Raw genomic sequence first — 19095 nt, forward strand, 5'->3', positions numbered from 1 at the left:
GGAGGGCATGTCTTCGTCTTCCTCTTTTTGATTTGGTTCCTAGTGGGGGTGATTGCGTTATCTCTCTCTGTTTTCTTGATTTTGCTTTTGCTTTTGCTTCTGTTTTGATTTGGTTCTTTCTCGGGTGGCTGCACCGGTGTGGATGTGGGGGGGGGAGGATTGGGCGGCTTGGATGTTTGACTGTCTGGTGGTATGTGTGGGGGATGATTGTTGTGGTCTGGGTTGCGTGAGTGGGATTGGCGTGTGTTTGTGTGGTGGGGTTTGGTATTTTAAAATGTCAACTGTGAGGGGAAACCGCACCTGGGGTTTTTTGTACTGCGATTATTTGCTGTTCTGCTATCTTGTACTGTTTCTGGATGCTCTGTTTTCTGATTGTTTCACTCGTGGTTGTGTGTTTCTTTGCAGTTGTCAATAAAGATAATTTACAAAAAAAAAAAAAAAAGGATTATTCATGACAATCTGAAATTAAAGTGTTAAACATTGTGTCCAAGAGTTAAGACTTTAAATGGAAGATACCGCACAATAGGTAGGCAATGTTACTCTTTCAATATCAGAGAAATATGATCACATTTCATAAGTCTATATATCAAATGTGCTACTTGCAAAGCACAAAACAAACAGATATGCTTAAATCTAAAGCATTGCAATAATCAAAGTGGGACATCACAATAGTATGAACTGCGGTTCTGAAATTAATCACATAAATTTAATCATAAAGTCTGATGATAACTTTCAGTTTGTAGAAAAACCTGGATCATGTTGCATAAATGGGCTCACTGTGATAAAGAGGCATCTAATAGGACTCTTAAGTAGTGTATTTCCTTAATGATAGGGATCTTCATAAATGGAAATGAGGCAGAATCCAATCCTGATTAAATAGTATCTGTGTTTTTTGTCATATTTAATTTATAACTGTTGGCTGCCATCTTGGTTTTATGGAGTGCAAAGAATCAAGAAATTGAGGGCTTCTGATGGAGTTCCAGCAATTGGGAAGAAAAATTGTAGGGCAACTGCACAGAGTTTATACTCTACACCCAAACATAAGAGTTTACAAAGAGGAGACATGTAAATATTAAATAAAACAGGGGAACATGCAGAATCTTGTGGCACTCCTGAGCAAAGTTCTTTCCAGGTAGAATAATGAATACCTGTTTGTACTCAGAAAACCTAGTAAGACAGAAATAAGGACAACCAGTCTAGAACTTTGCCCATGATTCTCAATGATTTCATCCAGCTAAATAGTAATCTTGCCGTTAAATTAATTCACAACGGGAAAAAATATGACCATGTATCCCCCTTTCTGATTGCCTCACATTGGCTTCCCATCAACCATCGCATCATCTTCAAAATTTTACTTTTGGTATTTAAAACTTTATCCACAAACGAACCATAATTCATAAACAGGGTACTCATTCCATACAACTCTTCTCGCTCCCTTCGCTCATCAAGCCAAGGTCTTTTGGTAGTCCCTTCTTTGAAAGTGATCGGCACAAGACGATACGATATATTTTCAGTAGTTGCCCCTCAAACCTGGAATTCTCTCCCCCAATATATTAGGGACGAAAAAGATATCAGTCGTTTCAAAACTAATTTAAAAACCCTTCTGTTTAAAGATGCGTTTACCTCCTATATGGAATAATTGCAGTGCAGCAGTCCTTCAAAAAAACCCAAAAAAAACTACCCCTCCTAATGTTTTCTCTTTTCATGTTTCTCTCTTTTTAAAATGATTAATATTGTAACCTGAATCCCTCTTCCCTTCCATCCAGTTGAGTCTGTTGGTCTGTAGGTCAAACCCCCCTTTTTTTTAATTTATTATTATTATAATTACCTTGTATCTTAACATATGTTCAAATTAGGATTTTATAGTAATTCGCTTAGTATTTTATTTGTTATCATTATTTTGTATTTTATCGTACATTCAAATTTGGATTTTAATGTACATCGCTTAGTATTTTATGTATAAGCGATTCATCAAATTTCGAATAAACTTGAAACTTAAACTGTGAAGGATCATGTAAACCTGCTGTAATGTCCAAAGCCACTATGAAAACTGGATACTATGACCAAATCCTATTTTAATTGTATCACACACCAAAATCAATAAAGTTTTAGCTGACTATTTCTGATGAAGACCAAACTGATTATCATCTAGAATATTATTCTCCTCAATAAAATCTTGCAATCATTGCCAAGTTTCCAAGTTTAATTTATATTTGATATATTGCCTGTCTGCAAATGCCATCTAAGTGGTTTACGATAGCATGTTTCTCAAATACCAACTTTTCCTGAATATAATTCACCTTGAACTACTGCTGAAAAAGATGTGAGATAAATTCAAATAAATGAGAAGGCACTGTTCATCCTGCACAAGATTTTTTAGGAATTTCAGTGATGTTCACAGGAGTAAGAGGATGGAGTTTATATCATGATAGCTTGTGAACCACATTGTATTCTGATCTTTATCAGGTTCAGTTAATATCCTGTCTTCCTCCTTGCACATTTAGTAAAACCTATTTGCAGAAATATGCTTGTGCACTGGATTCATGTTTTAAAACTAAGCTGAAAAAAACATGTAATACAAAATAATATTTTCTCTATTCAATATACTGCAGCACGAATATGTCCGAAGCTTCACTCACCTAAACATGGACATATTAACTGCTCTGCAAGCAGTGCTTCCTATAAAACAGAGTGCTATGTGACGTGTGATGAAGGTTATCTGTTAGAAGGAAATGCCAAACTCACCTGTCAAGGAAACTCCAAGTGGGATGGGAAGGAGCCCCACTGTGAAGGTAGGGTTGTTTTTTGTTGTTGTTGTCTGTTGCATTATACTGTAAGTAGGAGTGTTCTCTCTGTATGCCATTTTATGAAATGGTTTATATTCAATGTACACTACTTTGTAGCATGAGTAGTATATAAAATGGAAAAAATAAAATAAAGAGAGATTTTAGAAGCACTGGTTGCAATTCAGCATTTTTAGAACCTGATTTTTTTTTTTCTCAGCAAGTAGGACCGAGTCACGTACGCAAGTGGATGATGTCATCCAGTGGTTCCTGGACAGAGCAACTCAGTCAGAACAACCTTTCCCATGTCTCCTTAGTGCACCAATCCTGGCTCCTGGCTCCTTAGTGCCCCAATTTTGTTTTTCCTACTTTGCTGAACATGAAAACAATGTTTGAAGAGATTTTTTTCACCTTCATCTGTATCCAACATTATTTCTAGTGCAACAGGAATATCAGTCTTGTGTTAGATGTTTTTTCTTTATTGTATGTTATTTTGCGAGTCATCTAGTTCAGTGATTCCCAACCCTGTCCTGGAGGAACACCAGGCCAATCGGGTTTTCAGGCTAGCCCTAATGAATATGCATGAGAGAGATTTGCATATGATGGAAGTGATAGGCATGCAAATTTGCTTCATGCATATTCATTAGGGCTAGCCTGAAAACCCAATTGGCCTGGTGTTCCTCCAGGACAGGGTTGGGAACCACTGATCTAGTTCATTTTTTTAACTAGATAGTCAGCCTATAAGATTGTATAAGTATATTTTATATTAATTTCAGGGCTGCCCAAGTCCGGTCCTCGAAATCTACTGGCAGGCTAGGTTTTCTGGATATCCGCACTGAACATGCATGAGAGAAATTTGAATACCAAGAAGGCAATGCAGGCAATCTCTCTCATGCATATTCATTGTGGATATTCAGAAAACCTAGCCTGCCAGTAGATCTCAAGGACCGGACTTGGGCAGCCCTGAATTAGATTATAGCAAGGAAATACATGTGTGGTTTGTTGTTATTGAGTAGATCCCCAAATCAAGTTTCAAGTTTATTTCAAGCTTGTTATACCGCCAAATCAAGCTTTAATGCGGTGTACATCTAATAATTAAAATATTAAAAATAACAAAAGGATATAACATATGTCATATTATAACAAAAAGCATAAAACCAAGCATAAATTTATATAAATTAACACAAGAGACAAACAACAAGGAAAGAAAATCCCTGGTACAGTACAAAGAGGATTTTGAAACTGTGTGAACTAAAAGAAGTGAAGATGGAAATACGGCTAGCAACAGCAGAACTTAAGAGAAATGGCTAAAGAGAGGTGACGACTTTTTTCAGATATATTGGGGAAGGGGGAAAAGCTAGAAATGAAATTATAAGACTGAAAGATGCTAAAAAACCACTATATGGAGAGTTATGAGGATAAAGCAAATGCACTAAACAAATACTGCTCTTCATTGTTCATGGAAAGAAATCTTGGAGAAAGACCACAGACAGCTGCCAAGGGTATATCTGGGAAGAAAGCGTTTATAAACAACATGAAAATCTGAAAGCAGACAAAGTCATGGATCCAGATGGGATACATCCCAGGATATTGAGGGAACTCGTATAAATCCTGATGGGACTTCTTTAGGATTTATTTACTAGATCTTTAGAAAAGAAGGCTCCACAGGATTGGAGATAAGTGGATATGGTCCTTTTTCACAAAAGCAGGAACAGGGAAGAAGTGGGAAAATACAGGCTGGTAAGCCTCATGTCAGTGGTATGAAAATAATGGTATCGCTGCTGAAGGAAAAGGTAGTTAAATTCATAGAATTCAATTGGTTGCAGTATCTGAGGCAACATGGCTTTACTAAAGGAAAATCCTGGTAAACAAATGTGATTGATTTCTTTGACTGGGTGACCAAAGAACAGGATAAATGGAAATGTGCTAGATGTGATCTACTTGGATTTCAGCAAATCCTTTGATAGGGTTCCTCACAGAAGACATAAATAAGCTGAGAGGACTAAACGTAGGACTCAAAGTAGTGAACTGGATTGGAAACTGGTTGACTAACAGACAATAGAGGGTGGTGGTAAATGGAATTAACTTGGAGGAAAGGAAGATGAGCAGTGGTATGCCTCAGGTGTCAGTTCTGGGGCCGATTCTGTTTAATATATTTATGGGAGACATTGCGGAAGGGTTAGAAGGGAAAGTTTGCCTTTTTGAAGATGGCACGAAGATAGCCAATAAAGTGAATAACCTGGAGGATAACCTGCTCCCCTCTAGACTCCAGGGAAAACTGATACCATGAGAAGAGATGTACAAAAATTAGAAGAATGGTCAAAGGTCTGGCAGTAAAAATTTAATGTGAAGAAGTGCAGAGTGATGCACTTGGGGATGCATGATTCTTGGGCATAGACTTCCTTTCATGCATCTTTCAGTGAATGTTTCATCCTCCTCGCCATCCATATTGACCATTTCCTCCCTCTCTCTGCCTTTTTCCTCCTCTCCTTCCATGTGTACCATCTCCTCCCTATGCACAGGCTCTGCGGGCTGCCACTAGCTCACAGACCTTGCAATGAAGACCACTGGTTTATATCATCAAGGTCTTTTTCTATTTTGTGTATAAGTACAAACATTTCATGTAAACCAGGCCCATTTTAGTTTGTATTCACTGATGTTCTTCTGTCTTCCCTCAGAAATCCATTGTCCTGTCATTCAGAAACCAGAGAACTTGCTGATATCCCCATCAAACTGTGGACAGGAACCAGCCAGATCTGGGACATTATGCCAGCTGAGCTGTGACCCTGGCTTTATCTTATATGGAACCACAAAGGAACTGAGGTGCCTTTTATCTGGAAAATGGAGTGAAAATGTCCAAAAAGCATTTTGTGAAGGTATAGAAATAATGTATATTTTCCAGAAAGGAGAAAAAAGAAATACAGTGGTACCTTGGTTTACAAGCATAATTCATTCCAGAAGCATGCTCGTAATCCAAAGCACTCATATAGCAAAGCAAATTTCCCCATAGGCAATAAAGGAAACTCAGACGATTCGTTCCACAACCCAAAAGGTTTGCTATGGGTTGGGTTGGGTACCTGCCTGGAAGATGCCCAGGTTCTGCAGCCCCTTCAGCAGGGTGACTTCCTTTAGGTGGCCAGATGCTGGCAACCCTCAGGGTTCCCGTACAGCTGCCCTCCCGCTTCAGGGCAATGCAGGCTCAGGTCCTGCTGCCGGGCTCTCAGCTCCCAAATTAAGCCGTCCGCCGTCCCGATAAACGATTGCATAGGTGCACGCCACATGTAAGCATGCACAACGTCAATGAGCGCAGCAGACAGCTTAATTTGGAAGCTGAGAGGTTGTTTTGCAGGAGTGTTTTGCTCATCTTGCAAAACACTCGCAAACCACGTTACTTGCAAACCGAAGTTTGACTGTATGACATGAAAAATTGCTCCAGGGAGGATGAGAGCTTCTTAACAAGACTGACTGCTATCATAAGTACATGCTTAGAATTTGGCAACACAAATGAATTAGTAGTCCAAAGACTTGCCTTCAGAGTTTATATATTTTTATCATAATACCTTGCTCCTTCTCCCCTCTAGACTCCAGGGAAAACTGGTATAGGGATTGACAAGCAAGATGGGAGTGGGGGAATTTGGATGCTATCAACATGTTTCTAAAAGGGATCATAATGGTTGCCAATCGAGACAGACTGAAGGCACATCAAATCCAGTATTCTGTTTCCAACCATGGCTAATCCAGGATACAAGTATCTGGCAAGATCCCAAAAGAGGAAAACAGATTTTATGGTGCTTATCCCAAAAATAAGCAGTGGGTTTTCCAAAGTCCATCTTAATAATAGCTTATGGACTTTTAGGAAATTATCCAGATAAGTGCCATAATTTTGGATCTAGTAATAATGTTAGGTGATAGTATTAAAACACTCCTTATTTGTAAAAATGGTTTAATATCTGGAAGAGATATTTGTCTCACAACATTTTGGTTTTTTCATGCTGCAACACAAGTATTTGGACAACTATAGGCATAGGGCCGGATTCTGCAACTGACGCCGGTGTCGGCTGGCACCTCTAAAACCTATGTCAGTTGCATGTCAATCATGTACTAACACCGGTTGCAGAATTGCGGCCACATGCAAAGTAGATGCCAGAAATACAGGCCATGGTTTTACTGGCCTACATTTCCGGTGCCTATTTTACACAAGAATCTCATCCACAGGGGCTCCTCCTACTGGTACTTATGGCATAACCTACACCCACTTTGACCGCAGGCGCTGGTAGGCACCTCTGTGGATGGGATATCAGTGACCTGTTCTGTAGACACCTACATTAAAAAAAAAAAATTAGTTTTTATTTATTTATTTTTATTTATTTAACATATTTATAATCCACTTAATGAGCTAAGTGACTTACAAACTCACATTCACAATATCATTAAACACTACAACATTCATTTATAAAACAGCACTTTAAAATCCTAGGCTTCCTACCCGGGGAACAGATTGCACTAATCTCTTGTCTTCTGATTCTAAAAACCACCATTACACTTTTAAACATTATCAATATTAAGTAAAAGTATGCTTTAAGCAATTTCCTAAACTGAAGTACATTTTCACATATTGCACCAGGTATCCCATTCCATAAAACTGGACCTGCAATTGAAAAACAGGATTTTCTCGTATTTAGATATTTCACTACATCCCTTTTCCGTACATCCAGTAACCTCTCATTTTCCGATCTTAATGATCTACCTGGTCTATACATTATCGAGCATGTTTTTTTTTTTTCAAATAATCATGTATCATTTTGAGCTCTTCTGGGAGAACGGTATAGAAAATTAAATAAATAAATAAATATGCATACATACATTTTGTATATCCCCTGTTGAATTATTTTCCAAAATTTTAAATTGTAGTCAATATTTAATTGAAATCCCATGCAATTTCTTTAAGACTGATATAATATGCTCAGAGCGCGCCTTTCCCATCAACGTTCGGGCTGCTGAATTCTGAATGATCTGCAGTGCCCTCAAATGGACAGCAGGAAGCCCTAAATAGATTGCATTGCAAAAGTCAAGTTCTTTATCATCTCTCCAGACCGGCACAGAAAACTATATGTTTACGCTTCTCTGCCAACAGGTGGAGACTGAGACACTAAGGGCACCTTTTACTAAGGTGCGTTAGCCATTTTAGCTCATGCTAAACACTAACGTGCCCATTATAAGTCCGTGGACGTGGTAATGTTTAGCGCATGCTAATATTAAGCACGTGCTAAAATGGCTAACGCACCTTTGTAAAAAGGACCCCTAAGTTTTGAGATCAGTACAAGTGGGCTGTGCAGTCCTTCTTACAGTCAGTTTTTTTCTCAGTCTCCAGCAGGTGGAGTGGTCTGTTTGTGCAGTCTATGCTCAGGTTTGTTGAGGCCTGTTGGATCTGGTTAGTGAATCTTTCTTTTCCCTATGTCTGTCCGGACTGGGGGGACCTTCTCGTGGGTTCTACCGACCTCAGAGGTGCCACACGCGAAGGAAGTCGAGTTCCTCCCCCATTCCTCCGCTTCCTCCGGTTTTCTGGATTTAGGAGGTGCCTCAACTGTAGCCTGGCCACAACATACTGGCTACGCCTGCAGTTTAGAATGCTAGTGGGGTCTGCTTTATCTTGATAGAGTGGATGTGATTAGATTCATGAGAGCTGCGAACTTGCTCCGACGGCCTGTTACGCCATTGATTCTTGCCTGGGACCTCAATCTGGTGCTCTCTGTGCTCGTTTGTCCTCCGTTTGAGCCTCTCTGTTCCTGTACGTTGAAGGACTTTACTCTTAAGGTAGTCTTCCTGGTGGCCATTACTTCTGCAAGACGTGTTTCCAATCTGCAGGTCTTCTCTTGTTGGCTGCCTTTCCTGGAATTCTCTTAGGAGCGAGTTGTGCTGAGGCCGGTTCCCTCCTTTTTGTCAAAGGTAGTTTCGCCTTTTCATTTCAACCAGTCCGTGGCCCTCCTGTTTTGGGTAGTCGGGAGGGCTCTTTGGAGCAGAGGCAGTTGCACACTTTGGATATCCATAGGGTCCTTCACTTTTTTATTCAGCGGACTCATGAGTTCTGGAAATTGGATCATCTTTGTCCTCCTCACAGGTCCTCGTAAGGAGGTTGGCGCTTCCAAGGCTACCTTTGCGTGCTGGATCAGGGAGGTTATTGCTTCAGCATACTATCTTCACACGAAACCTGTTCCAGCATTTCCCAAAGCTCATTCCACTAGAGGTCAGGTAGCCTCTTCAGCTGAATCTGTTACCTCCAGTGGATATCTGTACAGCTGTGGTTTGGTCTTCTCTCCATTCCTTTGTGTGACACTACTGTGTAGACTTTCAGGCGAATCGGGAAGTGATATTCAGTGAGCGTGTTCTAGTGGCATCCCTTCAGAGTTCCTACCCAGGATGGGTACTGCTTTGGTACGTCCCATCAGTTTCTTTGCCGGTCTGGAGAGATGATAAAGAAGGAGAAATTAGGTCCTTACCTGCTAATTTTCTTTCTTTTAATCTCTCTCCCGCCCTGTCGTATTATTCCGTGGTTATTTGGCAACACGTTTTTTACTGCTGGTGTTTGTTGCTGTTGGTTGTTGGGGAGTTACAAAGGCAGCAGCTTTGACTCATCTGGTTTAGCTGGTGAATTATGGGACGTTTTTGGGAAAGGTTCTTGTTCTAATCAGTATCCAACAGTGTTTTCCTGGTCCTTTTGGGCTAAACTTATGTCTTCTCCATGAATATATGGAGTCATAGGTTCTGGAATAAGCATGGTATATTTCTGCTTGGCTATTCAAAAAGACTGATTGTAAGAGAGAGTGCAAAGCCCACTTGTACTGATCTCAAAAGTTAGTTTATTTATTTATTCATTTTTTTATACCGGTTTACATTAATTTATTCAGGTACTCAAGCATTTTTCCTTGTCTGTCCTGGCGGGTTCACAATCTATCTAATGTACCCAGGGTCACAAGAAGCAGCGTGGGTTTGAACCCACAACCCCAGGATGCCGAGGCTGTAGCTTTAACCACTGTGCCACACACTCCCCTTAGTTAGTGTCTTAAGTTCATATCTCAATCTCCACCTGCTGGCAGAGGAGCGTAAGCCCATCAGTTTCTGTGCCGGTCTGGAGAAACTAAAAGAAAGAAAATTAGTAGGTAAGGACTTAATTTCTCCTTTCAAAAGCACCATTGATTGTATCACCTGTCTAAAATCCCAACCACACCTTTCTTTTGTGATACTAATGGAAAATAAATCCTATCAGACATTGAATAGGATAGTATAAAATCCCAACCAGTCAAACAGTTCTTCAGTTGTAATATCTTTCTCCTTGTAAATTATGCTGCCTGTACCATTTTTGCTATTTCAAAATCAATTTTGAATCAAGAATCATCCCCAACAATGTGGCTAATTACCATATTGTTTATCACCAATTAAACCAACTAAGTTAGGTGGCGGTAAGAGGCTGCTGTAATTTAGGTCGGCTGTCATCAAGCTGCATCGTGTTAATGCTCTAACACTCATAGAATTTCTATGCGCATAAGAGCACTTACTTCGTTAGCCTGTGTTAAAAACCTCTAGCGCAGCTTCATAAAAGAGGGGGGTTAGTGCTTTAACAGAAAAAAATTTGCAAAGCCTTGTCTAAAAAGACTGCTATTGTGTGCAACCTGAAAATGTGAACTTTACATGGAGCATCTTTTTATGAAGCTGTCTTTTGTCTCCTCCCACATGTTTTGGAATTGAAAAGAAAATATAGTAAAAAAAAAAAAAAAAAGGGCCCTGAAGCTTATGAAAACACATTTATTTATTAACATTTTTTATACTCCAGATCCAATTCGCTCCCTGTGGTTTACAATGTAATTAAAATAATTTACAAAATAAAGTTAACATCACAGACTAGCCCAATACACCCCCTCCCACCCACATTTAACCATAAACATGTTCAAACCAAAAATGTTTTCAATTACTAATTAAACCTAGCTAAACCCACCACTGAGAAAACCCTCTCCCATTGCCAATTTTACTTCTTTTATAGTGGGAACATTCAAAAAACGCGCACCCTTTGAGACTATAAACTGGGGCTCAGAATATAATCCTGGACTTTAGCTTGCAAATACCGTCGGCTGGAACCTCCTGAAACTTAAGTCCTCTCTTACTAAGGTGTGCTAACCGATCAGTGCGTGCTAAACCCTGATGCGTGCATGTTAGTCTATGGACGCGTTAGCATTTAGCGTGAGCTAATTTGATTAGCACACGCTAATCGGTTAGCGCACCTTAGTAAAAGAGGGGGGGGCTAGACTTTAACACCAGCATTATACTATAAACTGAATATACAGTAGTATTGCATTTGATAGCTGGGGGGGGGGGGCTGCTAGCAGCTTAGAATGAGAGACACTACAATAAGGGCTTTTGTTCTAAGACATGAGAAAAGCCACTGTTTTCTCTGGGATCGGTAGCATGGAATTTGGCTACTATTTGAGCTTCTGCCAGGTTCTTGAGACCTAGATTAGCCACTGTTGGAATCAAGATACTGAGCTAAATGAACCATTGGTCTGACCCAGTATGGCTATTCCTATGTTAATGACTGACTTTATAACTATGGAACGGCAGTGGTGTTGCTGACTCATATCTTTTGTGATTCAGACATTGAGCCTCCTATTATCAGCTGTCCAGATGATATTCATGTACAGACTTTGGAGCATCAAAATGCTGCAAACATCTACTGGGACTTACCAATTCCAAAGGACAACTCTGGTGACGAGGTAACCTTTTTCCTTAAGAAATTCTAATATGGCCATAACAGAAACCAAGCAAAAATGCTTGTACAGCAAAGTAACATGGCTCATACATATACAATTATAGGTACTAATCTGTACAAAAAAAAAAGAAAATATCATCAGATTAGAGGAAACTGAAAAGATCATTATTGATTCAAGTCACCAGCACTAGGAATTAGGATGATTGCTCACACAGACTGTCTTATGGATACTGTGGAGAGGAAGACTGAAGGGGGAGTGTCAGTAGGGATTGAAGAATGCTTCCAGTCAGTTAAGTGGTAATATTCTCTTTAGACTCATTTGTTTCTCAAGTGACTGTTGTCACCCTCCCAGCCCCTGTTGGGTAGCAATAGTGCCAGGACGGGTGGCTAAGCCAACATATATGCACGCCTCTCCAAAAAAGAGAATGGCTCTTCAGGGTGAGTATGTCAAAACTATGCAAGTAAGGAGAATTGCAAAGTCAAACAGGCAAACTTTGGCACAATGGATTTTTGACTGTATTTCCTTGCGTTTCACTTCAGGGCATGGAAATTTCAGAGAATATAGGTCCTCACAATCTCTGTGCAAAGACACCCTCAACCTCTAGTCTTCCATTAGCTTCTATACAGACATCTACAGAGCAGTTACTTGGGTTACTGCTCATATTTTCATCAAACATTACTGTTTAAACTAGTCTTCTGCTCAAGATGTAGCTTTTGGTCAAGCAGTTCTCTGCAATATTTTTACTTACTAGCTATTTGGCATCTTGTTCATCCTCCACCTCCAAATTTTTTCAAGCCATCTGGGTATGAAACTGATTAGCTAGGGACTCATCTAGACTGTGTCTGCAGAGAAAGTGAAGTTGGTTACATGTAGTAAAGATTTTCCATAGACAACAGGGAAATGCAACTATATTCACCTTCCCACCATCCTCTCAAAAAAAAAAAATCACTCAAGCACATTTCTCTTAGCTCAGGTATAGACTGAGAGAGTCTGTCATAGAAACATGGTGAAGAAACTCCTGCACATGCTCAGAGAGGTAGTTTGAAGCCCATCTGAGCTAACAAAGAAATCCAGCGCACAGGCTCAATCAAATGGCATCACCTAGAATGTGACTGCATTCCCCTGTTGACTATAGAGAACCCCTGTTGCAGGTAAGCAACTTTGGTTTTGATTAATTTTTATTTTGGGGGGGTTAGGAGAGAGTCTTTCTTTAAGTATAAATGTGAAGACATCTCTTCTGCAATTAGGCAAGCTTATTCCCGGGCTGTAAGGCAGGAAGAGTCACTACAGTTTTGACATTATAGGAATAGCTACTATGAATAACACAAACTGGATAAAGGAGACTTGCAGTACAATAAGCAGTTGGAATGTTCATAACAAAATATTTTATTAATTATACCTTCTCTTCCTCTCCCAGGTATCACTTCAGGTCTCTCCAGCTTTCATACCTCCTCATCTTTTCCCAATTGGAGAGGTTGCTGTGAAATACACAGCAATGGACAAGTCAGGGAACCTAGCCAGTTGCAAGTTCAACATCAAAGTCATCGGTAGGCCCCCATTAACAGCAAGGTCATAGGAAAGTGATGAAAGTCATAAAATTGACCCAGAACGAGGTTGCATTGATATTCTTCCTCCCCTGTTAACTTTGTATTTAATATCAGGTAGGCACTGAGGCTCTGATTCTATAAATAGCGCCTAGATCCTAGGCACCATTGAGTGTGATTGTTAATCATCTGCTAGGCGCTGTTTATAGAATTGTGCCTAGTAGCACTTAAGAATTTTTAGGTACCAGTAGGCATTAAAACCTTAGGCACACTCATTTAGGCTAAGAAAACCCTGACCTACATGGCGGTATGCCTAAGTGAAACTATGCCCCAAATCCACCTCTAACCATGCCTACTTGATCCTTGCCTACCGGCTAATTAATTTTTTAAATGTTTTTTGTACTTGGTTTTTTTATGGAACTTTCAGTTATCCCAGGACAAGCAGGCAGCATATTCTTGACTGATGGGTGACGGCACCGACGGAGCCCCGGTACGGACAATTTTAGAGTGATTGAACTCTAAGAACTTAGAAAGTTCTAGCAGGCCGCACCGCGCACGCGCCTTCCTGCCCGACGGAGGCGCGCGGTCCCCAGTTTCTTAGTTTCCGCGGAGCTAAGAAGACGCGTTCCTTTCAACGGCTGTTGAAAGATTTTTTTGTATCGCCTTCCTGCTCGCGAAAACCTCTGAGGAAATATTATTTCCTTTTTTTCTTTCTTATTTTCTTTTTAGAAAAAAAAATAATAATTTTTTTTCCTTTCTTTTTTCATTTCTTTCGGTTTCGCCCCGGCGGGGCCTGTTGCCACCATCGAGGCCTCGGCCTTCGATTTGGCAGAAGCCGTTTTTACTTTCATGCCCCCCCAGCCAGGGTTTAAAAAGTGCCAGCGGTGTGCACGGCCCATTTCACTCACCGACCCGCACAACTGGTGCTTACAGTGCCTGGGTCCTGAGCATAAGGCCTCCACCTGCACCCGCTGTGCCACATAAAAAAAACGTACTTTAAAAAACCGTCAAATTCAGCAACGGTTGCTTTTCGGTGCCGATATGTCTGACCCTGTGGCATCGACACCGGTATCGGCCCCATCTCAGTCGGCACCCACTTCGTCGACACCGCGCCAGCGTCGCAGCACCCACGTAAGCCGGCTAAGAAGCCTTCCCCGCTGGAACGTCCTCCGGTCTCGGTAGCAGCGAGCCCAGTCCTGCCGACCACAAGGCGCCCGCGGAAGCGCTCCGCCCCTATTGAGGTGAGTCCCTCGACCTCAGGCTCCTCATCCTCGGGGCGTCGAGCGGCACCGCAGGTACCGCAGAAGAAAAAAGCGGTACCGGTGCCTTCTCTGGACGAGCGCATTGCAGCCGTCCTACAGGTGCAGCTTAAAGAGCAGTTGCAACAGTTCCTTCCTGCTCTATTGGCACCAAGCCTTCCAGTCCCGGTCTGGTCTGAGCCACCGGTACCGACAGTGGAGCAGCCTCTATTGTCCGGGTCCACTTTGTCGGTACCGGTCCATTCTGCTTCCTCGGTCTCCATGCCGGTCCTGGCACCGGAACCGAGAGTTCTACACCAGGCTGTTCAAACTTCGGCACCGTTGCAGCCTTTAACATCTCCCGGTACCGTTTCTGTGAGGTCGGGTAAGTCGGCACACAAAACCCGACACCTGGAACCCTCCACACCGGAGTCTCGAGACCGTAGCTCCCAAATTAGAGATCCTGATCTGTGGGGTGACTCCGAAGAGCCTTTTCTCTCTGAGGGTGAGTGTTCATCGACTGATGAGGATCCTTCTGCTCCTGACCCGTCCTCAAAGCCAGATTCTACATCTTTCACTTCCTTCCTGAAAGAAATGTGTGAATCTCTTTCTATTCCTTTGGAGGCTGAGTCTAAAAAGTCCAAAGCGTTCCTTGATGCACTGGCTTTTGACCAGCCTCCAAAGGAATTTCTCAAATTACCCCTCCATGATATCTTGAGGGAAACCTTTTATAAGAATCTGGAGACTCCTTTAACCATTCCAGGAGCCCCTCGTAAATTAGACTCTTTGTATAAAGTGATCCCTATACCTGGATTTGATAAGCCGCAGCTTCCACACGAATCTCTTCTAGTGGAATCTACGCTTAAAAAGTCTGCCGGAGCTAGTGTGTACGCTTCTGTCCCTCCTGGCAGAGAAGGAAAGGCCATGGATAAGTTTGGTAAGAGGTTATACCAGAATGCCATGCTGGCTAACAGGTCTAGTAATTATGCTTTTCATTTTTCTTTTTACCTCAAGCATCTCATAACCACCATGGCTTCCTTTGAGAAATACCTTCCTGATCGCAAACGACCAGCTTTCCACCAGTGTTCGTCCTCTCTCTTTCAGCTGCGTAAGTTTCTGGTTCGATCAATTTATGACACGTTCGAACTTACCACCAGAGCAACAGCCATGTCTGTAGCCATGCGTCGCCTTGCTTGGCTCAGAGTGTCGGAGCTTGATGTCAACCATCAAGATCGCCTGGCTAATGCTCCATGCCTAGGGGATGAACTCTTTGGCGAATCCATGGACTCTACCACCCAAAAACTCTCCGCCCATGAGACTCGATGGGATACTCTTCTAAAAACCAAGAAGAAGACTCCACCTGCCCGGCCTTTCAGGCAACAATCGGCCTATCAACGCCGTTATGTGGCTCGCCCTTTGCCATCGGCTCCCCAACAATCTAGGCGTCAACGTCAGCAACAACGACAAACCCCTAGGCCACCACAGCAGCAACCTGCGAAGCCACCTCCTCAACAAAAATCTACCCAGCCCTTTTGACTTAGTTCTCCAGGGCATATCCAGTTTTCTACCATCTGCCCACCTGCCTCAACCTATAGGTGGCCGCCTTACTTTTTTCCTCAGCCGTTGGGAGATCATCACCTCGGATCAATGGGTCCTCAACATCATCCGTCACAGCTACTCCCTCAACTTTCAGACTCTTCCTTCCCAAAGTCTGCCAAAAGAGTCTGCTTTGAACACTCCTCAGTCCGCCCTTCTTCTACAAGAAGTTCAATCCCTCCTTCTTCTGAACGCCATAGAGGAAGTTCCTCTCGATCAGAAGGGACAGAGATTCTACTCCCGTTACTTTCTGGTCCCCAAAAAAACAGGAGATCTCAGACCCATATTAGATCTTCGCGATCTCAACAAATGCTTGGTCAAAGAAAAATTCAGAATGCTTTCTCTGGCCACTCTTTACCCTCTTCTCACTCAGGGCGACTGGCTATGCTCCCTCGATCTCAAAGAGGCATACACTCACATTCCGGTAAATCTGGCCTCAAGACAGTACCTCCGCTTCATGATCAATCACTGTAATTACCAATACAAGGTGTTACCCTTCGGTCTTGCCTCCTCTCCAAGAGTATTCACCAAATGCCTGATTGTGGTGGCTGCTTTCCTATGCTCTCACCACCTACAGGTCTTCCCATATCTGGACGACTGGTTAATCAAAGCCACTTCCTCTCAGGACGTGCTCCTTGCCACCAACCAGACCATCCTCTTTCTACAACTTTTGGGGTTCGAGATCAATCTACCCAAATCTCATCTCATCCCCTCTCGGAGACTTCAATTCATTGGAGCGATCCTGGACACTGTCCTCATGAGAGCGTTCCTGCCGTCCAACCGTCTTCAGACTCTTCAATCTCTATGTCAGCAGGTGATTCCACAACACTCCATCTCTGCCCGGCACATGATGATACTTTGGGTCACATGGCCTCCACAGTTCATGTCACCCCCTTCGCACGTCTTCACCTGCGCACTCCTCAATGGACCTTAGCTACCCAGTGGTCCCAAGCGACGGATCCTTGCTCACGACACATATTTGTGACATCATCTCTTCGTCAGTCTCTACAATGGTGGTTGATATCCTCCAATCTCTCCAGAGGTCTTCTGTTCCATCTACCTCCTCATCAACTAGTCATCACCACCGACGCCTCCCCTTATACCTGGGGAGCTCATTTGAACGAGTTCCAAACTCAAGGCTTTTGGACAGCCCAGGAAAAGAAGCATCACATCAACTTCCTGGAACTCAGAGCGATGTTTTATGCTCTCAAGGCCTTCCAACATCTCCTCTTTCCTCAAGTGCTACTACTGTGCACAGACAATCAAGTTGCGATGTACTACATCAACAAACAGGGGGGACAGGCTCTCGCCTCTTGTGCCAGGAAGCCCAGAAGATTTGGACTTGGGCAACAGATCACCAATTATTCCTGAAGGCTGTTTACATTCAGGGAGAACAGAATTCCTTGGCGGACAATCTCAGCAGAATTCTCCAACCCCACGAATGGACTCTCGATTCTTTGACTCTCTAGTCCATTTTCGCCCAATGGGGCACTCCTCAGATAGACCTCTTTGCAGCTCCTCACAATCATCAGCTGCCCCACTTCTGCTCCAGACTCTACTCTCCTCACTGTCTGGTAGCGGATGCCTTTCTTCTGAATTGGTCCAATCTGTTCCTGTATGCTTTCCCTCCTCTGCCTCTCATGTTACGAACCTTGTTCAAGCTCAAGAGGGAACGAGCCACCATGATTCTAATTGCTCCACAGTGGCCCAGGCAACATTGGTTCTCCCTTCTACTTCAACTCAGTTCCAGGGAGCCATTGTTTCCTTCTCTGCTTACGTAGGATCAGGAGACCCTTCTCCATCCCAACCTCCAGTCTCTGCACCTGACAGCTTGGTATCTCTCGGGCTGACTTCACATGATCCTCTTCTGTCTCAACCCGTTCGTTCTATTCTAGATGCTTCCAGGAAACCGGCCACTCTGCAGTGTTACCATCAGTAGTGGACACGGTTTTCTTCTTGGTGTCTTCTTCATCATTACGATCCCACTTCCCTTGCTGTGGAGACCTTGTTAGATTATCTTCTTTCTTTGTCTGACTCTGGTCTCAAGTCTACTTCCATCAGGGTCCACCTCAGTGCTATTGCGGCTTTTCATGAGCCAGTTCATGGAAAACTTCTCTCAGCTCATCCTTTGGTGTCCAGATTCATGGGGGTCTTTTCAATGTGAAACCACCTCTTAAGCCCCCGCCTGTAGTCTGGGATCTCAATTTGGTCCTTTCCGCCTTAATGAAGCCTCCATTTGAACCTTTGGCTACAGCTCCTTTCAAGTTTCTCACTTGGAAAGTGCTCTTCCTTATTGCTCTTACCTCTGCCAGGAGGGTCAGTGAGCTACATGCACTAGTTTCTGATCCACCTTTCACAGTCTTTCATCATGACAAGGTGGTTCTACGTACACATCCAAAGTTTCTCCCTAAGGTTGTCTCTGAATTCCATCTCAACCAATCTATTGTTCTGCCTGTCTTCTTTCCAAAACCTCACTCTCATTCTGGAGAACAGGCTCTGCACACTTTGGACTGTAAGCGGGCTTTAGCTTTCTATTTAGACCGTACTAAGCCCCACAGATCATCTCCCCAACTCTTTCTGTCCTTTGATCCGAATAAATTGGGACATCCTGTTTCTAAGCATACGCTCTAAAATTGGCTCGCAGCGTGCATTTCATTCTGTTATGCTCAGTCCGGACTGACACTGGAAGGTTCTGTCACGGCCCATAGAGTTCGAGCTATGGCAGCATCTGTAGCTTTCCTCCGCTCCACTCCTATTGAGGAAATCTGCAAGGCTGCTACTTGGTCCTCAGTTCATACTTTTACATCTCATTATTGTCTGGATGCATTCTCCAGACGGGATGGACACTTCGGCCAATCTGTTGTACAAAATTTGTTTTCCTAATGGCCAACCTTCCCTCCATCCCTCTTTTTGTTAGCTTGGAGGTCACCCATCAGTCAAGAATATGCTGCCTGCTTGTCCTGGGATAAAGCACAGTTACTTACCGTAACAGGTGTTATCCAGGGACAGCAGGCAGATATTCTTGCATCCCACCCACCTCCCCGGGTTGGCTTCTTAGCTGGCTTATCTTAACTGGGGACCGCGCGCCTCCATCGGGCGGGAAGGCACTCACGCGTGCGCGGTGCGGCCTGCTAGAACTTTCTAAGTTCTTAGAGTGCAATCACTCTAAAATTGT

At 42.8% G+C, this 19095-nt stretch overlaps 1 protein-coding gene across 2 annotated transcripts in view; it reads left to right on the forward strand.

Moving 5' to 3' along the window:
• Window positions 1-19095, forward strand: part of SVEP1 (sushi, von Willebrand factor type A, EGF and pentraxin domain containing 1) — a 430677-nt gene that overhangs the window by 108738 nt on the left and 302844 nt on the right. For both annotated transcript variants that reach the window (XM_033926500.1, XM_033926511.1), the window contains exons 6-9: window positions 2613-2792; window positions 5462-5659; window positions 11427-11545; window positions 12960-13089. In XM_033926500.1, coding sequence (XP_033782391.1) covers window positions 2613-2792; window positions 5462-5659; window positions 11427-11545; window positions 12960-13089 — 627 coding nt within the window. The remainder of the gene's footprint in view (window positions 1-2612; window positions 2793-5461; window positions 5660-11426; window positions 11546-12959; window positions 13090-19095) is intronic.

Source organism: Geotrypetes seraphini, chromosome 1, assembly GCF_902459505.1.
Source record: "Geotrypetes seraphini chromosome 1, aGeoSer1.1, whole genome shotgun sequence".
NCBI lineage: Eukaryota > Metazoa > Chordata > Amphibia > Gymnophiona > Dermophiidae > Geotrypetes > Geotrypetes seraphini.